The 22,814-nt window shown below is 49.1% G+C and overlaps 1 protein-coding gene across 2 annotated transcripts in view; it reads left to right on the top strand.

The window, feature by feature from the left end:
• The window catches only part of ZC3H3 (zinc finger CCCH-type containing 3), a 127,367-nt gene that overhangs the window by 93,262 nt on the left and 11,291 nt on the right, over positions 1–22,814 (top strand). For both annotated transcript variants that reach the window (XM_077781788.2, XM_085572648.1), the window contains exons 6-9: positions 2,691–2,772; positions 4,339–4,494; positions 6,207–6,276; positions 11,044–11,175. In XM_077781788.2, coding sequence (XP_077637914.2) covers positions 2,691–2,772; positions 4,339–4,494; positions 6,207–6,276; positions 11,044–11,175 — 440 coding nt within the window. The remainder of the gene's footprint in view (positions 1–2,690; positions 2,773–4,338; positions 4,495–6,206; positions 6,277–11,043; positions 11,176–22,814) is intronic.

Genomic DNA, 22,814 nt, shown 5'->3' with positions numbered 1-22,814 from the left:
ATGATGCTCTCCCAAGCGACTGAATCATCAGGAAAGGGGGAGAGGAATCCACCTGTCCCTTCCACGGGGTGGAAAATATCCCGGCTGACACCGCTGTGCAGGGTGTAATCACTTCAAAAGCTCTCCGTGTGCAGTTCTTGATGCTCTCTGTAGCAGCTTTTCTTATTTTCCTGCTTTTTTCCCCCCACTCTCCTTGGAGCATGCACATGGGAGGAATTTGCCATGGCATCACTTTAAATTTCCATAGTGAGGGACTTTGGCAATGCCAAGGATGTGGGAGTTGCTCTCCTGATCCGACAGCACCTCTGTGTCCGGATGTTCTTCCCGGCTGGGAAGCAATTGAGGAGAAAAACGGGACAGATCTGGGACTGGGATGTGCCCAGTGTTTTCTCTGGACCAAACAAGACTTCCAAAGTCAAGCCCTGGGGCCATCGTTTCAGCTTTTTGTTTAATTTAGGCCAGACTGCAGCAAATTTCGGCTCCTGATGTTGGAATTTAACCCTTATCCCATTTTCTAGTGTCTTTTGATGTCCCAGTTTCACCCCAGTTTCAGTAATATACACTCCAATGCCAGGAATATTTATTTATTAATGTACTTATTAATACAAATCTCTTGTAGTGACTAGCTGGAAATTCTGAGTTGACAACCACCTTAAAAATCCAAATTTAGACTCTTTGGACCTCCTGAAAAGTCGGGAACATCCAACCCCCTCTCCTGCACCCCCTTCTTGTTACTTGGATGTACACAAAGCTTTTACTTTTATTTAAACTTTTTTTTTCCCACAATGCAAGAGCTTTGAAAAATATCCTCATAACCCTGAGTTTTCTCCATAAATCCCAATGGATGGGGAAGTGTTTAATTATGGAGCTTTCTTGGCTTGGCTCCTCCTGGAGGAAGGAATATTTGGGTGATTTTCTAAGAGTTTGGGGAGGATTTGCACATGGGGTGAATAATTAGGGAGTGGGAAAATGTGGATGTTGCCAGACCCGGATGGATCTCACACGGATTTTGTCATGGATGGGACCGGCTCTTGGATAGTTAAACTGCCTTTGGGATGCGAGTTAATTCCTGGAACGGGAGATGCACATCATGTTATTTTATGGCTTCTGATTAGAAGATGAAAACTGAAGAAAAATAGCCCCCCCCCAAAAAATTTTGTTGATGTATTTTTGCTGCATAAAAATTCCAACACACTGGCAGGAGGCTGTTGACCCCTTTATTTATCCTCTGTCTCTTTAGTGATTCCTCCTTTCTGGCCAAGATGACCTGTAAGGACCCTTCCAGCCCTAACCATTCCATGATTCTGTGATTCCAAACTTTTTCATCCCCGTGTATCTGCTTTTATCCCCAAATATTAAGCATTTAGAGGGATTGTGTGCTGCCCTCAGGAGCTGATTCCTGGTGTAGTTTTAAGGAATATTAAACAGAATTCCAGAGGGCTGAGGATGCTCCAGCCCTATCCTAATGGATTTTAATTTGGGGCTTTCTCCCCACATCATTTGGGAAGTCAACCTTGCTCTTAATGGACACCCTTCAGCAGCGTCTTCAGGGCATCCCAAAGTTGATGAATGTTTATTGAGGCACTAAAAAAGATGCTCCTACAGCTTGGGATGGGAAGGAATTTAATAAAAAAAGGAAAAAACCATCTCGGTGGTGGCTCAAATGCCCCGTTGATGGAATTTGATGTGCAGAGGGAACAGATGGGGCTTCGCCGACGCCGGCAGCCGAGTGACAGCTCGCGGTGCCGCGCAATCAAATTCCACTCGCTCAACTTCCCAACACGCCCGGGCTGGCAGGTGAGTGACTGAGCTGCTCTCCTTCTACCTGGAAAACTGAAATCCAGCCTTTCTTTCCCATTCGTTCTTCCCTGCACCAGTCAAGGATGATTTAATTCCATGCGTGTACGGATGGGAGCGGGCGCTGAGCTTCCCTGTCCGGCTGCGGGGAGCGGCCAAGCCAAGCATGGAAATTTGTTGGATTGATGGTGGAAGCGTGGGATTTGCTTAGAGAAGTGTTCTGGCACGTTTGGGTGCTGAGGGGAAAAAATTCCTGCTGTGTTTGGGGCTGGCAAGGAGCACTTCTGGGGCTGCTCCAGAGGTGGGAAGTCGCTGAAGGGCGTCTTCATCCGTTGGTTCTCTGGGAGCTCCGTGCTTTGGGTTAAATAAATTCATGGAATCATGGAATGGTTTGGGTTGGGAGGGAGCTTGAAGATCATCCAGTTCCAGCACTCTGCCAGGAGCAGGGACACCTTCCACTATTCCAGGTTGCTCCAAGCCCTGTCCAACCTGGCCTTGGACACTTCAGGGATGGGGCATCCATAGTTTCCCTGGGAAATTTGTGCCAGGGCCTACCCACCCTCCCAGGGAAGAATTTCTTCCCAATATCCCATCTATCCCTGCCCTCTGGCAGTGGGAAGCCATTTCGTTCTGTTTTGCCTCTCCAGGATTTTGTCCAAGGTTCCTCTCCAGCTCTCTTGGAACCCTTTCAGGCAATGGAGGGGGCTCCAAGTTCTCCCTACAACCCTTTTTTTTTCCCAAGCTGAACAACCCCAGATCTCCCAGCTTTTCCTCATAGCAAAGTGTCTCTATCCCTCCGATCATTTTTGTGGACCTAAGGTACTGAGGGCTGTGTGAATTCCTGCAAAATGTCTCGATTCCAAGCAATGATCCATGTTTTTCTCTCTCTCCAGCACTGAGATTGCACTCCACACCCAGTCCTGGGGTCTTTCCACCCAGCCTGAGCAGATCCTCAACGTGCCGCTACATTGCCAGGTCTGTACTCATGGGAAGCAGGAATGATGTGCTCCATCTTTGGAATTATGCTCAGGAAGGAATCAGGAGCTTCTGGAGCAGCTGTTGAGCTGCAGGATGATTTGGTGAAGCTCTGGCTGCTGCTTTTACACAGATTCTACTTCGAGGTGGTTTTAAGCTCAGCCAGAGCTTCCCCACCCTCCCAGGGAAGAATTTCTTCCCAGTATCCCATCTATCCCTGCCCTCTGGCAGTGGGAAGCCATTCCTCCTTTTCCTGCCACTCCAGCCCTTGTCCCAGGTCCCTCTCCAGCTCTCCTGGAGCCCCTTTAGGCACTGGAGGGGGCTCCAAGATCCACCTGGAAAGCCAGGCTGGACATTCCCAACTCTTCCAGTCTGGCTGCAGAGCAGAGGGGCTCCAGCCCTTGGAGCATCTCCATGGTTTCCTCTGGATCTGCTCCAGCAGCTCCACATCCTCCTCCTGTTGGACCCCAGAGCTGGAGGCAGCTCCGCAGGTGAGATCTCACCTGAGTGGGGCTGAGGGGCAGAAATTCCTCCTCTTCTCCTGCCCATGCTGTGGGATGAGCCTGGGACGTTCTGGGCTACCATGGCTGGATCATGTGGAGTTTCTCATCCACCAACTCCCTCGAGTCCGTCTCCTCAGGGCTGCCCTCAATCCATTCCCCACCCAGCCTGGATTTGTGCTTGGGATTACCCACCTCACATCCAGGACCTTACACTTGGCCTTGCACCTCCTTTTAATCCAGGAGCTGCAGGCAGCCAACAATTACAGAGGTAAAAAAGTGCATTTCCTCTGAAAATAAGTTCCTTGAACCTGTGGTTTTCATGGATGATGCACCACATCCTAATCAAACCAGATCTGACTGTTCCCTACCACTGAATTACCTACTTGGAGAGATCTGATGTGCCCCCCATTGTTTGTGTTCACTTCCCCTCTTCACCTGGTCCCACACATCCCAAGAGCTGCTGGATAATTCCCTCTCCAGCTGATGGAAAACGTGTCCTAAGCAACTTCTGAGCTCCTTAAGTAGCTTCTAGTGGGACCAGGCAATTAGAAAGGAGCTTTTCTGCTCTTTGGTGGTACTTTTTGTTCCTGTGGCCATCACGTAGGTGCTCGTTCTTTGAGGTTCATGAGCAGGTGCCCACTTGAAGGCCATGAATAGCATCAGGCCCAGCTGGTGGGACGTGTCCTGAAGAGCCCTCCAAGTCATTCAGCCTTGGCAACCTGTGCTGCACAAGGAGAGGATGTTTCCTTCCTCACCATATTCCCCAAGAGTGTGGGAAACCCTCTCCATGCTCAAAAAATCCGAGGAGAAAATGAGAGTTATGGGAGCGGGAAGGGATCTCAGTGGTGACTTTGGTGTTGCCTTGCAGATTTTTAATTATTTGGGGTAAAATCAGCCAAAAATTGAAAAGACTTAAGGGCTTATGAGCATGAACTTCCTAAATATTTCACTCTCCAAGGGTGGGCTTCTCTGTGGTTTCAGGTATTGTTGAGGTGTCTTCTCCGTGTCCTTGTGGTGTTGGAGCTGGAGGTTTCCCCTGACCTTGTTTCTCTTTCTCCCTCAGCCGTGCTGTGCAGAGGAGCTTGGCCATCATCCGTCAAGCCAAGCAGAAGAAGAAAAAGAAGGAATATTGTATGTACTACAACCGCTTCGGGAAGTGCAATCGGGGCGAGAGCTGCCCCTACATCCATGATCCAGAGAAAGTGGCCGTCTGCACCAGGTAGGGATGGACACGGAATTGTGGTGAACTGGGACATTGGGTGGCTTTGGTGTTTCCTTGTGGGGTATTCCTAAGGGAAACAAACGGATAATAGAGATGTTAGACAACAGGGATGGGAGTTCTGGGTCAGGTGTAGGTTCTGCGCTGCTGGGTTGGAAGGAGGAGGACAAGAAGAGGCCAGAGAATCATGGAATTGTTTTGGTTGGAAGGAGCATCAAAGATCTTTCCATTTCAAACCCCTGCCATGGGCAGGGACACCTTCCACTATCCCAGGTTGCTCCAAGCCCTGTCCAGCCTGGCCTGGAACACTTTCAAAGATGGGGCAGCCACAGCTTCTCTGGTAATTCCATTCCCACCAGCCTCACAGAGAAAAGTATCTTCCTAATATCCTATCTATCCCTCTGGGAAACCATTTTCCTTGTCCTGTCACTCCATCCTTTGTCCCAAATCCCTCTTTGGCTCTCTTGGAGACTATTTAGTCACTGGAAGGGGCTCTGAGGTCCCTTTGGAGCCTTCTTTTCTGGGCTGGGTGACTTGAGCCCCTGCCCTGACCACACTCCAGGTTACTCCTTCAGGAGCATTCCTCAGATCCATTTGGATCAGTCCAGCAGGTTTGAATCCCTCAGCCAGTGACGTTGTGCAACTCCGAGACTTGGTGATTTATTCCAGGAGAACTGATCCATGTTGGCAGTTCATTAGACCTGCCCAAGAGTTGATTAAATTCCATTATGAGTCATTTAAAAAGTGCAGAAGAGCCAACTCCACTGATGAACTCCTGGAGTAATTTCTCCATAAAATTGTCGCTGTGCTGGAATCACTTGGAAGTTGCTCAAAGCTAGATGGAGACGATAGAGGAAGGAAAGGTGATTTATTGTTTTTTTAACTGATTTTACTCCTTCTCACTCATTCCCCCATAACTAATCCCATAACTCCTTGCCTACTTTAGGAATTGTGCTCCTTGAAGTCTTTTGGCTCTCCAACCTGTCTCATTTCCATGGATCACTGGAGGACAACACTGATTTCTCCCAGTTTTGTGTCTCCTCATCCTTGTTCCTTTATCTCCAATCCCATTCTTTAGCTTTCCCTTGTAATTTTTAAATTTTGTTAATCTGCTCTCACAGTGATCAATCCTAGGAAAACTCTTGACATCCTCATGTGCTTTTGGATCTTGGTTCCTGTTCTGGGCCTGTCTTTGCTCCTTGTGGTCACTGGCCACTCCCACCTGGAGCTTCATCCGGCATCTCATAGAATGAGATCATAGAATCCTGGAATGGTTTGGACTGGAAAGGACCTTCAAAATCATCCAGTCCACCCCCTTGCCATTGGCAGGGACACCTTCCTTTATCCCAGGTTGCTCCAAGCCTTGTCCAACCTGGCCTTGGACACTTCCAGGGATGGGAAATCCACAGCTTTTCTTGAAACTTGGAATAATCAGGGCTCTAGGAAGGACTTTTCTCCTTCTGGGAGCATCATGTCTGAATTTTGGGATACAAACCTTGCTCTGCCTACTAATGAGCAGCCAAATGTGATGAAAGAATAAAATCTATCAGGAATCACCAGCTGCTCTTCCAACAAGGGGGATCTGTACTCACTTAGGGTGTGAAACAGGTTTGTGGATGAGCTCAGCAGCGATTGTGTGGTTTTGTATAAAACATTTTGTGCGTTTTGTGACCCACCTCATGTCCAACCTGCCCCATCTGCTTTGTCTCCAGGTTTCTCCGTGGCACGTGCAAGAAGACGGATGGGACCTGTCCGTTTTCCCACAAGGTGTCCAAGGACAAGGTCTGTGTGACTTCCCAAGGGGAATATGGCTCTGTGTGCAAAGGGGTGGTTGCGGGAAGGTTCTTCTTCACTGAGTGCTTCCAGCTGAGTTTGGAGTTTCCTTGCTGAGCTCTTCAGGCTCCTGAATCGTGACAGACCCATGGAATGGTTTGGGATGGATGAGACCTTCAGGATCGTCTCATTCCTGCCCCTCTGCTGTGGTCAGGGGCACCTTCCACTGTCCCAGGTTGCTCCAAGCCCCATCCAACCTGGCCTTGAATTTTTCCAGGGATGGGGCATCCACAGCTTCTCTGGGCAACCTGTGCCAGGGCCTCTCCACCCTGTGGCTGAGGTCTAGAAAAGACCTATGAGGTCTTAGAGGTCTAAAAAAGACTTCCAAGATCATCAAGTCCATTTAGTTGCTTCAAATCCTTCCCTACTTCCATAAGATCACATTTCCCTGGAAATCCCTCTGTGCTGGGGTCAGAGGATGTTTTAACAAACATAACTTGGAGGTATGAATGAATAAAAACCAATTCTAAAACGCCAAGCAGCAAAATCGGGTTGAAACCACGGCAAAACAACTTCGGAGTTCATCGTTTTCCACCTTCTTGGTGCACTTGGAGCTCTGTGGTTTTATTGCACAAGGTGGAAAAATAATTGAGGGTTTTAATTTTGGGTTTATCAGTGATGATTTAGCACTTCAGCCTGTGTTTAGTGGCTGGGCTCTCCACTTGGATGTAGCTTTGGAGACTCCAGCAGGGAAGCTGAGGTGCCTGTGGCTGAGTTCTTTGTCCATGGGGAGCTCATAAGTTACCCGGGAAGTCGCTCCGAATGACACACGGAGCACCAGATGTTTTTTACATGGATTTCTCTTCAGAGTCACTTAATCACCAGTACATAAAACAGGGATGGGGACAGCTGCATTCCCTGGCTCGTGGCATGTCAGAGCAGGAATGGGGATGAGGATTGATAGATGGAAAAAAAAAATTTGGGCTTTTTTTTCTTTTGTCCTGTGACAGCATCAGACTTTCAGAAATAAGGAAGCCAAGAATGAAGTTTTGCAGTTGGATTGGCTGTTGGTTTATCTAAAATTATTGTAATTAGCGAGGCCAACTACTTGTCATCCAAGTAAACAAAGTGCAACTCTCTGCCTGCACCTCTGAGGTGAAGGATTGAAATTCATCCACAGAGCCATAAACTCCAAATAAAATGGAATTTCAGAAGGTGGTGAAGTCTTTTTTGGTCCCAGGGCAGAAAACCTAAGTGAAACTTGGGAATTGGACACGCCCAAGGAGCTGTTGCAGTTGGTGGTTTATCCACCAAAGAATGTTGGATGTGGGTGATTTTGTGGTCTCTCTACCCAGGAATATTCCTCGGCATGTTTAAATTCCTGATGGAGATGTGGCCTCAGTTTCCCCTCCAGGAACACTTGGTCCCTCAAGGAGGACCTCCAGATTTGGCTTCTGGGCTCTGGTTTGGGTGAATAAATAGAGAATGATGGAAAACTCAACTTTTAGCAGCACCTCACCAGTTTGAGAAGGATAACAGTGATACTGTGATAATAAAACCGAATTAAAAAGGAGTGACCGTGTCAAGGAGCTGTTTGCCAATAGCATTTTGGGGACAGAATCCCTGGGATGGGATCCCGTGGATTGCAGTGACCTCAACCCATCTCACCTTTATCCTGAGCTAATGAAGCATCACCTAAACTCAAGATGAATAATTAATTAACAAATCAAAATCAAAGCAGGCAGCACCAGCTCTGAAAAGCTTCCGGAGCTCGTTTTTCCTGCCATGCTCCGTTGGGAAGGGGAATTATTTTTCACAGGATTAACCAACCTGAGGGTAGTTCAAAGGTCTCCCTGTTTGCCACCTTGTCATCAGCAAGGGCTGGAAGAGAAACAGACTCCTCCATAGAGTTCAAACTTGTTTCAGGGTGATTTATTGCCATGGGAATGCTGCTTCCTAAAGCGGGAAGCAACTTCACTTTCCAAGTCCTGGAGCTCCCCATTAAGCCGGGTGATTCTTGGCAAAGGTGGCTTTTCCCTCATTTATCAGGGCTGGGAAAAGCAGGTGGAGGCACTCAGCAGAAGAAGGAAGCAGTTTTCCTCCTGCTCATGGAGTTTTTGGGGTAAATTCCCACCTTTTCCTCAGGTGAAGGATTGTGCAGGGTTGGTTTCTGGCTGTTTGAGTTGAGGTTTTATTGTGATCCATATTTTTTTCCATGTGGGATGATGTGGTGGTTTGGGGATTCCTGATTTCTTTGGTCCTATCGATTTCACTGTGTGGTTACTGGAGAGAGACATCCCAAAACCTCCTCATCAGAGAAAGTTCAGGTTGTTGTGTATCTCACCTCAGTGGGATTTCACTGGGATGGGATATCCAGACCAGGAGGTGAAGGATCAAAGGCTGGTGGGGCTTGGCTCTTGGTGTCAGGACAAAACTGTTTCTCAGCCTTTGTGCACTCCCATGCCTCAGTGTCCCTACTGAGAAATGGGAATAATCACTATTTTCTGGGGGGAAAAAAAAATCACTGTTTTCTACGGAAAACTGCCTGGATTCAGCTGTCACAGCAGCAGGGAACTTTTCCCTCTCCTAGAGCAGCAAACCCTTTGCTCCAAGCAGGGAATGGTCTCCAGGATGGAGGATGGCTCCAGATTGTCACGGAGCTTTGCAGATCCAAACTCCAGTGGTTTTCATCACCCTCTGGTGATGGAAGAAAGAACCTGGGGAAGAGGGAAAAGCTCTTCTTGTTCTGCCATCCCACTATCCCACATTGCTCCAAGCCCTGTCCAACCTGGCCTTGGGCACTTCCAGGGATGGGGCAGCCGCAGCTTCTCTGGGAAACCTGTGCCAGGGCCTCACAGTTCAAAGAATTTTGCTCCACAAGAGACTCAGGCAGAGCCTTTGGGTGCGAATCACCCGCTGAAGTGACACACAGGGAATTTTTCCACAATGGATCAGAAACACTGACACATCCCAGCAATGGGGAGAAACCAGGAAATCTGAAGGAAGCAAAGGTTGCGAGAGGCCGGGACTCGAGAAGCCGCCCGCTGCTGTTCCAACAGCTTTTCCCCTTGAGGAACTCGGAAAGAATCAGCATTTTTCTCCCTAATAGAGCTTCAAAACTCAGTTGTGAGCAATTTGGAGGCTCACGTGGAGTTTCGGGTTCATTTAGCTGCTGCCTCCAGAGCTTGTAGAGAGTCAAAGCTGTCGAAGGCGGCCGCAGCGCCCCAGTGCCTTGAATTAATGTTATTGTTATTTGTGTGGACGTGCTGGGGTGCAAACAAGGTTAATTGAAATGAGAGCGCTGCTTCCTCTTGATAATGGCTCGGGCTTGACAGCGAGGAGGAGTTTATTTTTGTCGGAGAGCTGCCTTTATTATCCCTTTTTATTAGAGCTAATTTGGGCTCTATATCAAAAACTACATTAAGGGAATCGTTTACGGTCACACCACCAGCACTGCCAAAGATCGCCCCAGAGCCCTGTCCTTTATGTTAATGTCTGCAGTTAAAAGACAATTAAAAATAAACTCTCCTCTTTTAAAGCACCCTTTGTTTTCTTTCCTCTCGGCCTCCAGTGAGGCAATTTAGTTCAACCCTTAATGTGCCCTTCAGGGATAAAGGATTTTTCTGGCTAGCCCCAGCCATGGTTATTGCAGGATTGTAAATATTACTTGGGGATGCCTGAACTGGTGGGACCAGGATGCTACCAGGTGAATGAGGAGATCAATACCACACCGAGCAGTGAGGAAATTCGGGATGTAGGAGCAGGAGGAGCCGGACCTTCGGGAAGTGCACATTCCAGGCGGCGGCTGCCTGGTCGGGGCGGGAAGCTGCCGGCGGTTGCCGGTGAGTTAAGGATGCTGAAATATGGCAGCAGGCTGGTAATTTGTTTTTAATGATAACAGCTGGCAGAAGGTGAAGTTTGTGCTTCGAGGACGACGAGGAGAATCCTTGCTCTGCCGGTTTTCCCCGTCGGCTGTCGCGCTGCGGAAACTCGGGAGCGCGGGATCGGGGATCTGCTCCGTGTATCCCGCTCTGCTCTCCTTTGTCCAATGCTCAGGGCAGGAGACTGGGCTCTCCTCATTTCATTCCCTCCTGGAGCATCCCTGCCTGCCCCAGTGTGCAGGGACAGGCATCATAGCGCTGGGGAATTCCAGGATAATGCCTTGGAATGATGCAGCCCCCCCCCAAATCCTTGCAGAGGGGCTTTTTTCCCCCTTTCTAGGCACCACCTTTTGGAGACTTCATCAAACCCCTTTCCAGCCAGCTCCACAGAAGAGCCAAATGGGAAGCACCCCCAGGGTGCTGTTTTGGCCTTTGTGATGGCCAAAATTTCCTCTGGGGTGTTGGGATTCTCTCTGAGAATTCCCTGCTGGGTGTAATCCCTGCGCCACTTTCCCCATCTCCATCATTGCATCATTCCTTGCAAAAGATGTTTCCGGAATTTATGACATTTCCCTCTCCCTTCCCTACACTTTCCAGAGGGAATTTTCTTCCTGGTGGCAGTTCCCAGCTTTTCACCCTCTCTCCAGCATCCTGAAGGATGCTGAGGGAAGCGCCTTTGCTCCCTGCATATCCAAACACCGGGAACACGTAATACCAGGGAGCTGCCTTGCAGGAGACCAATGGAAGAGCTAAAAACACCTCTGGGATCGGTGGCTGGCAAAAGATTTCTATTTATTTTACGTTTGTCACGCTTTTATTTCAGGTCTGGGGGGTTGCAGTGATTCCGAGTCACAGGTTTAGGGAATTGCTGACGGATTTCTCCTCCTCTTTGCAGATGCCGGTGTGTTCCTACTACTTGAAAGGGATCTGCAGCAACAGCAATTGCCCCTACAGCCATGTCTACGTGTCCAGGAAGGCAGAAGTGTGCCAAGATTTCCTCAAAGGATATTGTCCCATGGGAGAAAAGGTAAAGAGGGATTTATCCCAGCTGTTGTGGGCCAAAGCCAAAGCCATGAGCAGCATCCTGTACCAGCTACGGCACCACAGGGAAGAGCTGGAAGCTGCTCAGCATCTGGATGTGATGAGCAACAGTCCTGTGCTTTTCCAAAAGGTTTTGGCAAAGTGGTTTGGTTGGGAAAAAAGGGAGAGAAATCAAAGGCTTCAGTTCAGCAACATGCTGACGTTTCCCTGGTAAGAGCCACCACGTGGTGTTCGTGTTATCAGTGTCTGAGCTGATGCACCTGCCCTGAAAAGCATCTGTTTCTCACAGAAACAGATGAAAAATGAAGGAAAATATTTAGTATTCCCTGTTTTACCTAGAAAACCCACAGGCATTAATGCTTATATTCCACTCTGTCTCCGTGACAGGTTAAAACTTGAGCCTTAAATCCTGTGGCTTAGTTTTAGGAGCAAGACCAGCCTTGCTCAGCCAGCTCAGTGTCCAGCTGTGCCTGGGGGATTCATGGAGCCACCTCCAGGTCCTGGAGATGGTTTGGATCTGTGCAGTGGAGTCCCACACAGTCTTCACGTGCACCTCGGGGAGAGTTGCAACCTCACCCATGAGCTTTTGGTACCTGATGTAACATGGAAATTGTGGGAGCAGCTTTCCTGGAGCATGGCTTGGAGCCAGCTGCCATTTGCTGTTCCAAAGGAATTTGGAAAACATACAGGATCTCACCTTTTCTGTGTCATGGCTAAGGGAGAGGGTTGGCCGTGCTGGTGTTCCCTTGGGAATCCAAGTGACTGTCCTGACTCCTCTTTGACCTTTTCCAAATGGGTTATGGGTTATGGGATGGGATTTCTGCTCATCCTTGGACAATTGTGACCAGGAGGAATGGGGGGGAATTCTGCCCCTCTGCCCCACTCAGGTGAGACCCCACCTGCAGAGCTGCCTCCAGCTCAGCATCCAACAGAAGGAGGATGTGGAGCTGCTGGAGTGAGTCCAGAGGAGGCCAAAGGCTGGAGCCCCTCTGCTCTGCAGCCAGACTGGGAGAGCTGGAAATGTCCAGCCTGGAAAGGGAAGGCTCTGAGGAGACCTCAGAACCATTTCTAAGGGGCTAACGGGGCTCCAGGAGAGCTGGAGAGGGACTTTGGACAAGGGATGGAGTATGAGGACACAGGGAATGGGTTCCCACTGCCAGAGAGCAGGGATAGATGGGATATTGGGAAGAAGCAATTCCCTGTGAGAGTGGTGAGGCCCTGGCACAGGTTGTCCAGAGGAGTTGTGGGTGCCCCAGAGTGCTCCTATCCTCTTTTTCTCCATCCTGGTAGCACTCGTTTGCAGAGGTACAGCCCATCAGGAGAAGCCGTAGGTGCTCAGATCCCACCAGCGTGGCCACCAGCCTGTCCCAGAATCCAAACACAACGTTGGATAGAATCCTAACATCATTTAGGCTGGAAAAGACCTCTCAGATCATTGAGCCCAGCTTTGAATCCAGCACTGTCAAGTCACACTAAACCCCATCTGGTGCTTTCCTCATCCTTTCCCGAGGAGAAACCACCAAAAAGCAAAAACCAGGGAAAAAAGCCTAAAGTGAGAGTTTTAAGGAAAGCAGGACACCAGCAGCAGCAGAAGGAAGCTCTAATAAATTAGTCTGGGCCTAATTACTTTTTGTGGCAGCGTGTGGAGGGGGACTTGATGCAGGATAAACATTCCCTCAGAAGGAAAACACAGGCATCCTGCCACCTCCCTCCAGCGTAGCGCCAACCACGCAGGCAGGGTCCCGACAATTATTTTTAAAATATTCCAATTTAAATGAAAATATAAAAGAGATATTTAGAATATTTATTCTATTAGGAAAAGTGCTTACGGCGTCACTTTGGGAATGTCGGGAAAGCATTCTCCTCCAGATGATGGATAGCAGCCTGTAATTATATATGGGGAGAAATTGCTGAGCGGGCCATATTTAACTGGGGAGGAGAAATTCCAGCTTGGGCCATTAAGGGTTAATTTTATTCTCTAAATAATATAAAAAGTGCTGAGTCCGTGCCTTTGCTCCAAGTAGAAAGTCCTCAAATGGACCCCGGAGAGTTTATAATATTCTACTGAATCAAGGAAAAATGTTAACCTTGCTTCATAAAACGATGGCTTGTTAAAGATGCGCAGTCCCTTTTCTTGTGAATTATTTAGGATGGGAGTAAATCTTCCCTCGTTCTGCCTTTCCCTGTCCGAGCAGCGTTGGTTTGAAGCACAAAGAGCACGGAATGCGAAGGTGTGCAACTCCGGTGGAGCACCCTGGGTGGATAAACTCGCATGAGGATGATCAATAATTAGGAATTTAGGCTGTTTTGTGTGGATTTTTGGCACGCTGGGCTCCTCTCCCAGTTGCGTTTTCCTCTTTGTGCCGTCCCAGACAAACACAATTCCTGATTTTTAGCAGACCTCCATCAAAAATGTTCATTATTATCCATAATTTATGACGTGTCGTTGGCAGTGTTGTCTCTTAAGGACTTCCTAGGATCTGTTGCAGCATTCTCAGGACAAGTTGATCACCCTTTGACCCATTCCATGGATTGTAATTCCAGCTGATCTTCATCCAAATAACACCAGGACTGACCCGCTCTGGCTTCACCAGGAATTAAGAATTGAGTGAGAAAGCTTTAATTTTGCATTCCCAAGTCCTTTTTTCAGGAATGTGGATTGTAGAGGATCTAAATCCACCCTTGGAGAAGGGGACAGATCCAGTACAAGACCATGACCACATCCTTCGTAAAGGGAATGTTACCCCCAACATAATTAATTGGCCTAAAGTTGGACCTGATGATTTTGGAGAGTTTTTCCAACCTTAACAGTTCTGGAATTCTGTTTCCAGAAGGGAGCTGGTGGCAGAGCTAGGACCTTGGTGTCCAGCATTCCTACAGGTTCCTTGATCATGGGCTAGGAAGTTCCTCCACCATTTGTGCTTCCTAAAAGGATCATCCCTAAACACAACGTCATACGTGTCCTTAAAAGCCGTGGAGTGATTCCCACCTCGGAGATCTCTGTCCCAGCTTTCCTGGAGCTCCCTGCCCTTCTCTGGCACCCTGACCTGGTCATGCTGGGAGGTCCCTCTGGGCTGGCCACCTGCGCTGGAGGAAGCCCCAAGAGGGAAGTGGGAAGAGAGGGAGAAATGGGGCCTCTTGCAGGTTCTTCCCAGGGTTTTCCGGAGATGTTTTCATGAGCTGCTCTACGGTCAGAGTTCCTCTGTGGTTCCACATCCCTCCTCCCATATGGAGCCTTGTGCAGGGCCTTGGAGGAGGTGGAGGAGGAATTCTCTAGGAGAGGATGGGATGAGGCTGGTGGGTGTGAGGGATGAGGAAGCACCAGTGAGTGAAGTGTCTGCAGTGACGTGACCCCAGAGCAAGGGACAACCAAGAGGAGACATTGGATGGAGACATTATGGATGGCCCATCCCTGGAAGTGTCCAAGGCCAGGTTGGACGGGGCTTGGAGCAACCTGGGATAGTGGAAAGTGTCCCTGCCTGTGCCAGGGGGTTGGAGCAGGGTGGGCTTTAAGGACCTTTCCAACCCAAACCAAATTTGATGGCAAAACATGGGCTGGGATCTCTGTGTGGCTGAGAGCCTGGAGCTGGAAGCTGATCCATTGATGACCCCAAGGAGCACCTGCCTTGGGATTTGCTTTTAGGCACAAAAGATGAAGGAGGAAAGATTTAGATGGGATATTGGGAAGAATTCATTCCTGTGAGGGTGCTGAGGCCCTGGCACAGGTTGCCCAGAGAAGCTGTGGCTGCTCTGTCCCTGGAAGTGTCCAAGGCCAGGTTGGACAGGGCTTGGAGCAACTTGGGATAGTGGGAGGTGTCCCTGCCCACAGCAGGGGTTTGGAATGAGATCATTAAGGTCCCTTCCAACCCAAACCACTCAACGATTCCATTGCTGCATCTGGAAAATTGTTTTGTATTAAATAATCTTCCCCACTCCGTGCCCATTAGTGCCAGAACTGCATTAAATCCCTCTCTCCGGATTGTTTCCATCGTCTGCCTGGGAGCCCGTGGGTAAATTGTTCCCTCATGGGAGCTGTTAAACAGTGAGACACAGTGAGATTAAACAACGAAGCTTCCCTGGAAAGGCATGGGGAGATGTACTGGAATAAATCATGGATAAGAGGAGAATCTGTTCCCATCCCTCTGGAGCCCCGACTGGCACGACCAGCCTTGTGATGGTGAGGCTGGACATGGGGAGCTGCCATGGCAGGAGGGTTGAGCTGTGCTGGGACCGCTCATCCCAGCTCATCTTATTCCTAAAATCCATCTTTTTGTTGGACCAACAGCTCTGATTCCACCTTATCTATGTAAAAAATATGGGACAGGGGCAGCACTGCCTGAGGAAGTGCTGCTTCCTTGGGAAGAATAATTTTCCTCCCCCAGGTGGAGCTTGGTGGTTTTTTGCAGTGGCAGCTGCTGGATTTTGCTGTAGAATATCCAAATGTGGGGATTTTTTTCTCAGCTGAAACCTCGTTCATGTGTGGCTTTTTGTGTGTTTGGTTGGTTATTTTTTCCTTTTCTGGAAAGTTCAGCAATTTCCCACCAGAAACGTAATGTTTTTGTGTGTCTGATACTTTCAGTTTAACACATTTCTTTAGAGAAAACCACATGAGCTGTGTTACAACAGTAAATATTAAATGTCTGTGGGGTTTTCTCTTAATTATCTAGTGATTATTAATGATCCAGGCAGCAGCCTGGGATCCTTATTTTCCTTAATCTTTTTTCATGGAAGGGTGAAGTTCAACACTGTTCATGCTTTCAGATCTCAGCTGACTTTTCTGGTTCAACCAGCATTTTTCTTTCATCACAGACATCAGATCTTGACATTTTGATCTCAGGTTGACTCCCAGCCAGCTTGGTTTTTCCTTGAGGAACTCTTGAACACAAGTTTGTCCAGCCCTGGCACAGGCTGACCTGGCAAGTTGTGGAATGCTCATTCCTGGAGGGATTTAAGAGCCCTGTGGAAGTGGCACTTGTGGACATGACTTAGTGGTGGCCTTGGCTGAGGAAATGGCATTTTTCAACCTAAACAATTCCCTGATTCTATAATAATTTGGAAATAGCTGATGGAGGGCTCTGCCTTTGATAGCTCTTTTATAGTCCACTGCAGCTGAATGAAAATCAACTAGAAAAGCAACTTAATTTCATTTATCCTTAATTTTGGCTCTGGCTGACAGATGTTTTCTGGGAGCTTGATTTGGGATTTTGTTTTTCCCCCATAATGTATAGCAGAAATCTTCAGTCACCAAACTGATGAGCAAGTGGAATTTTTATTTAAAATGAAGTATGTATAGGATTAGTAAGGAGGCTGTTTTTAAGGTCATCAGTAGTGTCCAGGATGGATTTGAGCTGGCTGAAAATCTCTCCAGATTCATCCTCTTGGTTTGCTGGGGGTGTTGAGTCCTTGTCCACATCCTCTAGGCAATAATAAATGATAAATCCCAGTTGTGACAATGAGATCTTCCCGTTGGAAGCACTTTGTAGCCTTCAGAAGAGGTTTAAAACTGATCAGGATTCTTCCATGGCCAATCCTATCCTTGTATCTCTGTGGAAATCTTGTGGGTTTCCAGTTGTATCTTGTGGTTTTTAATGGGATAATGAGGGTTCTTATTGCTCCTTTAATTTAACTGTAGCATCTCCAACCGAACTCTGATCCTTGCATTAAAGATGGAGCTTATCAGGATGCACTGGAGCTGCTTAATAGCCTGGGATTGTTGATAACAGCACCAAGATAAATCCCAGGCTGAGATTTCCTCTTTCTTACACTTTAGTATCTTTGTAAAAGGAGATGGGGCACAAAATGTGAAAATTGGGAAGTCTGGGAGAAGAGCAGCCACAGGGATCACAGTTCTAAAGTGGGAATGTAGTGATGAGGCAGAGACTTCCTGATTTCAGCCTGAACTTCTGTAAAGATGAACACAAAACCCAGCAGATTGGGTTTTTTGCTTCTTGTCTGGAATCTCCCTTTGATCTGATCTGTTCTCTGTTGGAAAATCCCCACATCCCGTGAGCAGTGGGTGATTCCCAGGATCACAGAATGGCTCAGGTTGGAAGGGACCACAATGGGGCATCTGGTCCAAGCTCCCTGCTCCAGCAGGGTCATCCCAGAGCATCTGGCACAGGGTTGTGTCCAGAGGGTTCTGGAATGTCTCCAGTGAGGGAGACTCCACGCCCTCTCTGATCTCTGTTCAGGGCTTGCTCATTGTCCAAGGAAGAAGTTCTGCCTCATGTCCAGGTGGAATTTCCTGGGATCAGTTCCTGCCTGTTCCTCTGGTGCCATTGCTGGGTCCCCCAGAGCAGAGCCTGGGCCCTGCTCGGAGCCCTCCCTGCAGACAGGGACACACAGGGATGAGCTCCCCTCTCAGCTGTCTCTTCTTGAGGCTGAACAGCCCCAGCTCCCTCAGCCTTTCCTTGGCAGAGATGCTCCAGTCCCTTCATCACCTCTGTTGTCCTCCTCTGGACCTGCTCCAGGAGTTCCATGTCTCCAGCACCGGACAGAGCACTCCAGATGTGCCCCACCTGTGCTGAGGAGAGGGGCAGCATCACCTCCCTCACCCTGCTCTTCCTAATGCACCCCAGGATCCCACTGGTGGTTCCCTGAGCCACCTGGAACCAGGCATTTTGTGGAGCTCCATGATCCCAGATGGAGATGGCTCCTTTGGGAATGTCCAGTGGGTGTCTGCCTCACTCCACACCCAGCGGTGATGATTTGGGGCTGAGAACTACCACTGATGTGTGGACCATGTGAAAGTGGCTCTGTTGTGGCTTTCAGGTGGGATGGATGGAGTCGTGGAGGTCCCTGATGGAAATGCAGTGCAGGGGAGGGTTGAATTCCATAGGCATTGCCACAAAAGGATGAATGCCGGCTTCAGGATTCACCTTCTGGATGTCCAAAAAGTTACAGTCAACGACTCAATTTCCAGTGGAAACCAGGGTGTCCCTCAAGGATCTGTACTGGGACCAGTGCTAATGAATGCCTTCATTAATGACATAATGGGATTGGGTGCCCCAGTTTGCAGATGACACCAAGTGGGTGGTGCCATTGTTCCACAGAATCCTGGGATTTCAGACTGGTTTGGGTTGGAAGAGGCCTTAACGAACATCCAGTTCCACCCCCCTGCCATGAGCAGGGATTCCTTCCCATCTCCTTTGCTGCCTCTTAAATATGATTTTCCCAATGATTTTTCAAAACACCATCCTGGTCTCGCTCCAGCTCCAGAGGTATTTTAGCTCAAATGTTATTTTACTTCCTGGAAGTACCAAAGAAGAGGGTTTATGGATTTGCAGGATCCTGGAGAGCTTTTAGATCCCAAATTCCTCTGATAATTTGGAGATGGCCATCAGGAGTCATCCCTTTGCAGCAGGCATTTTGCTGGGCAAACTCTTTTGAGGGCAGAAACTTGTTTTGGAGCAAATTCCTTTGGATAACCACATTGGTTAAATTTCTTCATCATTATTTCAGTCTGGATGATGTTCATATGTATTGTCCTCCAGGTTTTAATGACAGGGAGCTGGGATTTTTTTTTTTGTTTTGTTTTAAAGGCTGTTTCCATCTGCACCCAATTATAAAAAAGCAATCGGAAAAAAGCCATTTACTGGCTGTCACTTCCGAGTGGCATCAAAAGAGCTCCAGCACCTCCAGCCATCACTTCCCAACAGCCACTTAGAAGGACATTAAAACAGCCTGACATCCATCCAGTACATTAATCCCGCTGCTTGGCCATGGGGATACCTGGAATAGCTCTGGCAAAAGCTGCATGGATGCTCAAGAGGGCTTTAAAAAGTAGGAAACACTGGAGTTGAGGCAGTTGAGTTTTGGGGATTTTAACGGTCCTCTTTCCCTGAAGGTCTGGTTGGTGACATTTGTGTCCGTCATGATGGATAGAGGGATAGACATGGATTCCAAGGAGATGGGAAGGTGCTCCAGCACTTTGTCATCTCTTCGGAGAATATTCTGAGTTGGAAGGGATCCACAAGGATCATCAAAGTCCAGCCCTTGTCACCTGCTGTCCCACAGCACTGGGAAAGGAGCAGGGGTTAAGATTAAGCCTGGAGATACTTGAGAAGTTCAACCTGGCCAAACTGCTGTAGCCAGGAGCCAGGAATGTGAGGCTGGGTGGGATATCTCCTCCCCACCCCATACGGTCAGTGGGTTGGTTGTTGGTTGGCCCAGTGACCCAGCTTCACCTTTCTCCCACCCTCCATCCCCTCCTGCCAAGCTTGTTCATGGAAAATGTTCATTAACATCATTCCCAAGACTGAGCCAGGACTTTCCACCAGTTGCTGTCTCCTCCTTTGCCAGCTTCATGCTAAAGAAGGCTGGGCCCTGCAAACCTCCTCATCCCCGTCTCACTCCTGGAGCACGTTGTGCCCCGTTGGACCATTTAAGGCCTTGTGGATCCTTGACAGCACCTGGAATTTCACCCAAAGCTACCCTGGCAGCCAAGGAGGAGTCCTGGACATGGGATCTGCCAGCTGGGCACCATCCCAACCCTAGGCACCGTTGCTGGACAGGCTGTGGGGGCAACCCCACAGTGGGGAAGCTGGGATTGGGACATATCCATGGGGATGTTGGCGTGGAGCCGGAGTGGGGTGAGATTCCTCCTTGTGGCTTTTTAGGGATTCTCTGGGGTTTTCTCATTTCTCCGATGGAAGAGACCAAACTTTTTTCCCCTTTTTATGGCCCAACCTGTGGTCTGGCGGGGGTCCCGGGGGGGGTATAATTAGCCACCCCGACAGGTGGCAGGGATCAGATGGCCCCCAGCACCACCCCACAGCCCCGCTCGGCTTCACCCCAGCTGACGCGTGGCCGGCGGCAAAATTCCCTGTGGAAACCCATCCCCAGCGTGCTGGATCTGGCAGGAGCATGACAGCTACTGTAAATAAACAGAAGGGGCTTTTCCAGCCTCCGAAGGCAATTCCAGCCTCGCCATCCCAGCTGTGGGACAGCGAGGATGGACGGGGCGTTGCGGAAGAAAGGCCGGAGCGCTGGGAACGGCGTGGAAAAGCCATTAGAAACCTGAGCTGGGGACGCGGCCCCGGGATTAGTCGCACACGGTTTGTTTTCTTTATTAAGTATCTTTTTACCATGGAGCCAATAAACATGGGCTGCTCCAAGGATTCACTTGGAGGCTGGGGCTGGGTGGAGCACTGGGGAGGTGGCACATCCCGATCCCGGTGCCCAGTCGGGATCGTGGCACTGTCCCGCCCCGTAATCGGTGCCCCGCTGGGAAGGAGCAGCCACGTTTCTTGGCCTTTTCCCAAAATAGCAGAATTCCTCGATGTAGCAGTGATGCATCCATGCGGCTTTTTGAGGTCAGGGCTCTTTTTTTTCCTGCTCTTCTCCTTTCCAAGTCGATTTTGTGCTGGAAACCCCTTTACAGAAGAGGATTTGACATCCTTTTCAGGGGTCATCCAGAGCAGAGACAGAATTTGGACTTGATGATCCCTGGGACTCCCTTTCAACTCAGGATATTCTGTGATTCCAGGAACTGGGGATGGTCAGACCAGGACCTGGCACCAAGACCCATCTCCATAATCTTGTGCTCCCCTGGATTGTCCCTTCCAGGTGGGCTTGGAAGGTCTGCCCATCCATTCATCCCAGTCTTCAATCCCTGATGGGCTGTTCCTTTATTTTTTTCTCTTTCCTAATTTTGTCCCATTTATTGTTAAATAAGTTGTCAGGTTGAGGAATTTGCTTTTCTGCTTGCTAATATTTTGGGAGAAATTCCTGTGTTTGAATTCCCGTATGGTTGCTGCCTTTTCCAAGCATTTCTCTTTGGTCCAGGGTGGATCCTGTCTGCAGGTAAAGTGAGACAATGAAGAAAATATCCTGTGAAGCCAGGCTGGGAGAGCTGGGAATGTCCAGTCTAGAGACAAGGATGTCCCAGGGAGACCTTAGAGGCTCTCCAAGTGTCTAAAGGGGCTCTAAGAGACCTGGAGAGGGACCTTGGACAAGGGCTGGAGTACCAGGAAAAGGGGAAATGGTTTCCCACTGCCAGAGGGCATGGTTAGATGGGATATTGGGAAAAAATCCTTCCCTGTGAGGGTGGTGAGGCCCTGGCACAGGTTTCCCAGAGAAGCTGTTGGTTGCCCCATCCCTGGAAGTGTCTAAGGCCAGGTTGGACAGGCTTTGGATCAGTCTGGAACAGTGGAAGGTGTCCCTACCCATGGCAGGAGTTTGGAATGAGATATCCAAGTCCCTTACAACCCAAAACATTCCATGATTCCATGTTCCTATAAAACACAGGATTTGGGAGTGATGGCAAAGCCTGTTCAGACCTGACTGTACTTCCAGGTTGCCCATTGGTTGTAGAGTTAATTCTCATTCCAGCTCCTTGAAGTAAGAGGTGAAAAATCATCGGAATTGGAGTTTTAAATGTTTTTTTTTGATGGAAAAGCAGCACTATCACTGAGCTGTCCCCCCCTTCGAGCCCATATCCGTGTGTCCATGTGGATCCCAGCCCTCCTGCTGCTCAGCACCATCCCCAACCTCCAGCACTCGAGCTCCTTGCTCCGCCGCCGACTTCAGCGCTCAGCTCCAGGCGACGGAGCTGCCGAATCCTTCTGCTTTTCAAGGAGAGAGCTCGGCAGGGATCCCGCTTAATCCCAAAGGTCAGCACGGGCAGCTGCTCCCGTGTCCCCAAAGTAAAAGGGCAGGAACTGACCTCCATCCCGCATTCCTGGCGAGTTGGATTTTAATAAACAGGCCAGAATGGTCGTGCTGAAACCCTCCCTGTGTTTCTTTCCGCATGGATTTATATCGTTTTCCCAAAATTTTGAGTGTGTGTAGCACGGAGGAACGGGATGTGTGGGCATCCAAGCGTGGAAGGACCCACATTTCTCCTGGAGGAGGTCAACAAGGGAATGGATGTTGGAGATGGGAATTTTTGGTTGTGCCATGTGTGTTGGGTTGTCTCTCCATGGATGTCACGATCTAATGCAAAAGCCAAACTGGTTGGGATGGAGCATGGAGCATCCTGGGTGAAAATGGGTCCACACGGGATTAAGAGGGGTTCAGGAGTTGCTCCCACCCTTCATCCCTTGGGATATGCTAGGATGAGCTCTCTGGATTGCTGGGAACAGAGAGTAGAGAGGAGCTGTTCTTTTTCCTTCCTCCCACCTTCATTCCCAAGAACCCAGATAGAAATCCCTGCTGAAGGCATCCTTCCCTGCCTGTGTCTCTTCCTGACTTTCCCACTGCCAGAAAATGCCATTTCCAGGCAGAAAGCTTTGTGGGGAAACTCTGGGACATGGATGACACCTCGTTCCCACCAGAACCACCCAGGTTACTGCTGAGAGCTGCCAAAATCCAGGAGCATTTTTAGGGATGAACGTCTCGATGCTGTTGTTTTAACAGGCCCATTCCATGGCCACACTGAGCTTCCCTGGATGGGAGAGCATCAACCAAGCCTTGGGACGAGCAGGTTGAGCTCCAGCCCTCATCCATCTTCCTCAGAAGGCTGGTCCAGGCAGCAATCCCAAAATAAGTCCTAAAAAGGTTTTTTTGCTAGTTCTTCCCTGCTCTTTCCCAAGTCCCAAGCATGTCTGGGACAACAAAACCCTGTGTCATCTCCAAGCCCAGCTTCTCCAGCCCAAATAACCTCCTTGGGACTTCTCCAGGGGT

Source organism: Lonchura striata, chromosome 2 (genome assembly GCF_050655825.1).
Source record: "Lonchura striata isolate lonStrDom1 chromosome 2, ASM5065582v1, whole genome shotgun sequence".
Taxonomy (NCBI): domain Eukaryota; kingdom Metazoa; phylum Chordata; class Aves; order Passeriformes; family Estrildidae; genus Lonchura; species Lonchura striata.
This window is presented reverse-complemented; position numbering and strand designations above follow the sequence as displayed.